Genomic DNA, 2,236 nt, shown 5'->3' on the forward strand with positions numbered 1-2,236 from the left:
TTTTTTTTTTTTGTATGTACCAGAGTTCAAGTTCACTAAATTAACAGACGTTATCCTTGTCTTCAAGAATCTTGGCTCTATTGTAGCAGGCAGAGATTAAACAAGCATTCAAACAAATATAAAAATTTTAACTGTATAGAATGGATACGTAAATTACCCATTATTAAAACAAAACACAAAAAGGAAAAAAGTGCTCTGAGAAATGATGGTGGAGTGTGCATAATTAAGACTGAACATGCAGGAAATATTTTAAAGATACATCATTTAGCAGAGACCTAAACCATTGCTGGAAACTTGTAAGGCCAAGAGTAGGGGCAGTGGATATAGGGGGACATTTCAGGCAGATGAAATCATGATGGGGGTAGGTGGGTACAGTTTTGTGCATTTAAAGAACTATGAAGGCCACTGTAGCTACAGTGTATTGTTGGGTGGGAGTGCCAAGAGGAATATAAGGTTTAAGAGACAGGCAGATCACTGAGGAACTTTTAAGAGCAAGTTCATTTTGAGAAAAAAAGTTCCAGGCTTAATATCACTCTAGGTGCTAAGGGTCCAAAACTGGAAATGCAGGCAGCTAGAAGAAATGCTGCTTTAGTGTCCAAGCAAAAGATAATTCTGATTTGGCTTAGCCAGTTGGAGATTGGAAGAACAATTTCAAGACATATTTAGACTTGCTTTAAACAGGATTGTTATGTGAGTTGTAGAAAGAGATTGATGCTGGAATTTTTTCACCTTTTGGGGTTTGAGGTATTCACTCAGGGCCTTAGATAGTATCTTTAAATCCATTGCCTTTCTTAGTCTCTACTTTTATGGCATTGCAGTATCAGATTGACACCTGTCTTGCCTTCCCTTTCCTCTTATGTTAAAACTAGATTCTGTTCCTCTGCCATAGCCCTGAGTTCCTTCTTCCCCCAATGCCATCATAGAATTTGGAGGCACACTTATTTTTAATTAAATGGCATAAACAAACCACATTGTGATCACAGATCAATCTTCCCTTTCCATAGCACATTCCATACTCATTTAGCACATTAGTCTTTCATTTGGAAACTGCTCTTTGTGGCTTATCTTTCTTTTTTGTCTCCATCAGTTTATATGCAAATTATGTTTATTACTGAATCATCCCAGATTTTCCACCCCAGGAAAAATGTAGTACTCCAACCAACCCTGAGAAATGAATATGAGAATTACCCTCATTTATCAATGTTCATAACATTAGATTCATCTTTTAAGAAATTAAGACAGGGCCAGGACATCTATATAATTACCAAGCTTTCAAAGTTTGCAGGGAACTTTTATCTAAACTATGATTTAGAAATAATTAATCTGTTTCCTAAATACCTCCTTCACTTTCTAGTGTGATTTTTACTCATTTTCTCTGCTTTTCTAATCTGTTTTTCAAATTGCCCAGTCATATGTGATAAGTGTATAAGCCACTCAATTTTTATGAAAATTAAATTGTAGTTAAGTCTTTCATATCTATTATAAATGTTAAATCTCTCCCAGGACACAAAAAAATAAATGTTTGCTTTTATATTTTCTTTCAGACTGTGAATCAAGGTTGAGACCAAGAAATTATTTCTGAAAAAGGATATTTATGGAATAGAATCATCCTGATGGGAGATAATGGAAAAACTTACAAAACACAGCATTGAGTGTTCAAGTTTCAGAGGTGATTGGGAATATAAAAGCCAGTTTGAGAGAAAACAGGGATCTCAGGAAGGACATTTCAGTGAAATGATATTTACTCCTGAAGACATGCCCACTTTCAGTATCCAGCATCAGAGAATTCATACTGATGAGAAACTCCTTGAATGTAAGGAATGTGGGAAGGATTTTAGTTTTGTGTCAGTCCTTATTCGACATCAGCGAATTCATACTGGTGAGAAACCTTATGAATGCAAAGAATGTGGCAAGGCCTTTGGTAGTGGTGCAAACCTTGCTTACCATCAAAGAATTCATACTGGTGAGAAGCCTTTTGAATGTAAAGAATGTGGAAAGGCCTTTGGTAGTGGTTCAAACCTTACTCACCATCAGAGAATTCATACTGGTGAGAAACCCTATGAATGTAAGGAATGTGGGAAAGCCTTCAGTTTTGGATCAGGCCTTATTCGTCATCAGATCATTCACAGTGGTGAAAAGCCTTATGAGTGTAAGGAATGTGGGAAGTCCTTTAGTTTTGAATCAGCCCTTACTCGGCATTACAGAATTCACACAGGTGAGAAACCTTATGAATGTA

The 2,236-nt window shown here is 36.3% G+C and overlaps 1 protein-coding gene across 1 annotated transcript in view; it reads left to right on the forward strand.

The window, feature by feature from the left end:
• The window catches only part of ZNF345 (zinc finger protein 345), a 17,255-nt gene that overhangs the window by 13,767 nt on the left and 1,252 nt on the right, over window positions 1-2,236 (forward strand). Inside the window, exon 3 of the mRNA XM_037730698.1 lies at window positions 1,545-2,233. Coding sequence (XP_037586626.1) covers window positions 1,624-2,233 — 610 coding nt within the window. The 5' untranslated portion in view covers window positions 1,545-1,623. The remainder of the gene's footprint in view (window positions 1-1,544; window positions 2,234-2,236) is intronic.

The sequence above is a fragment of the Cebus imitator genome, unplaced genomic scaffold, assembly GCF_001604975.1.
Source record: "Cebus imitator isolate Cc_AM_T3 unplaced genomic scaffold, Cebus_imitator-1.0 Scaffold356, whole genome shotgun sequence".
In the NCBI taxonomy this organism is placed as follows: Eukaryota; Metazoa; Chordata; class Mammalia; order Primates; family Cebidae; genus Cebus; species Cebus imitator.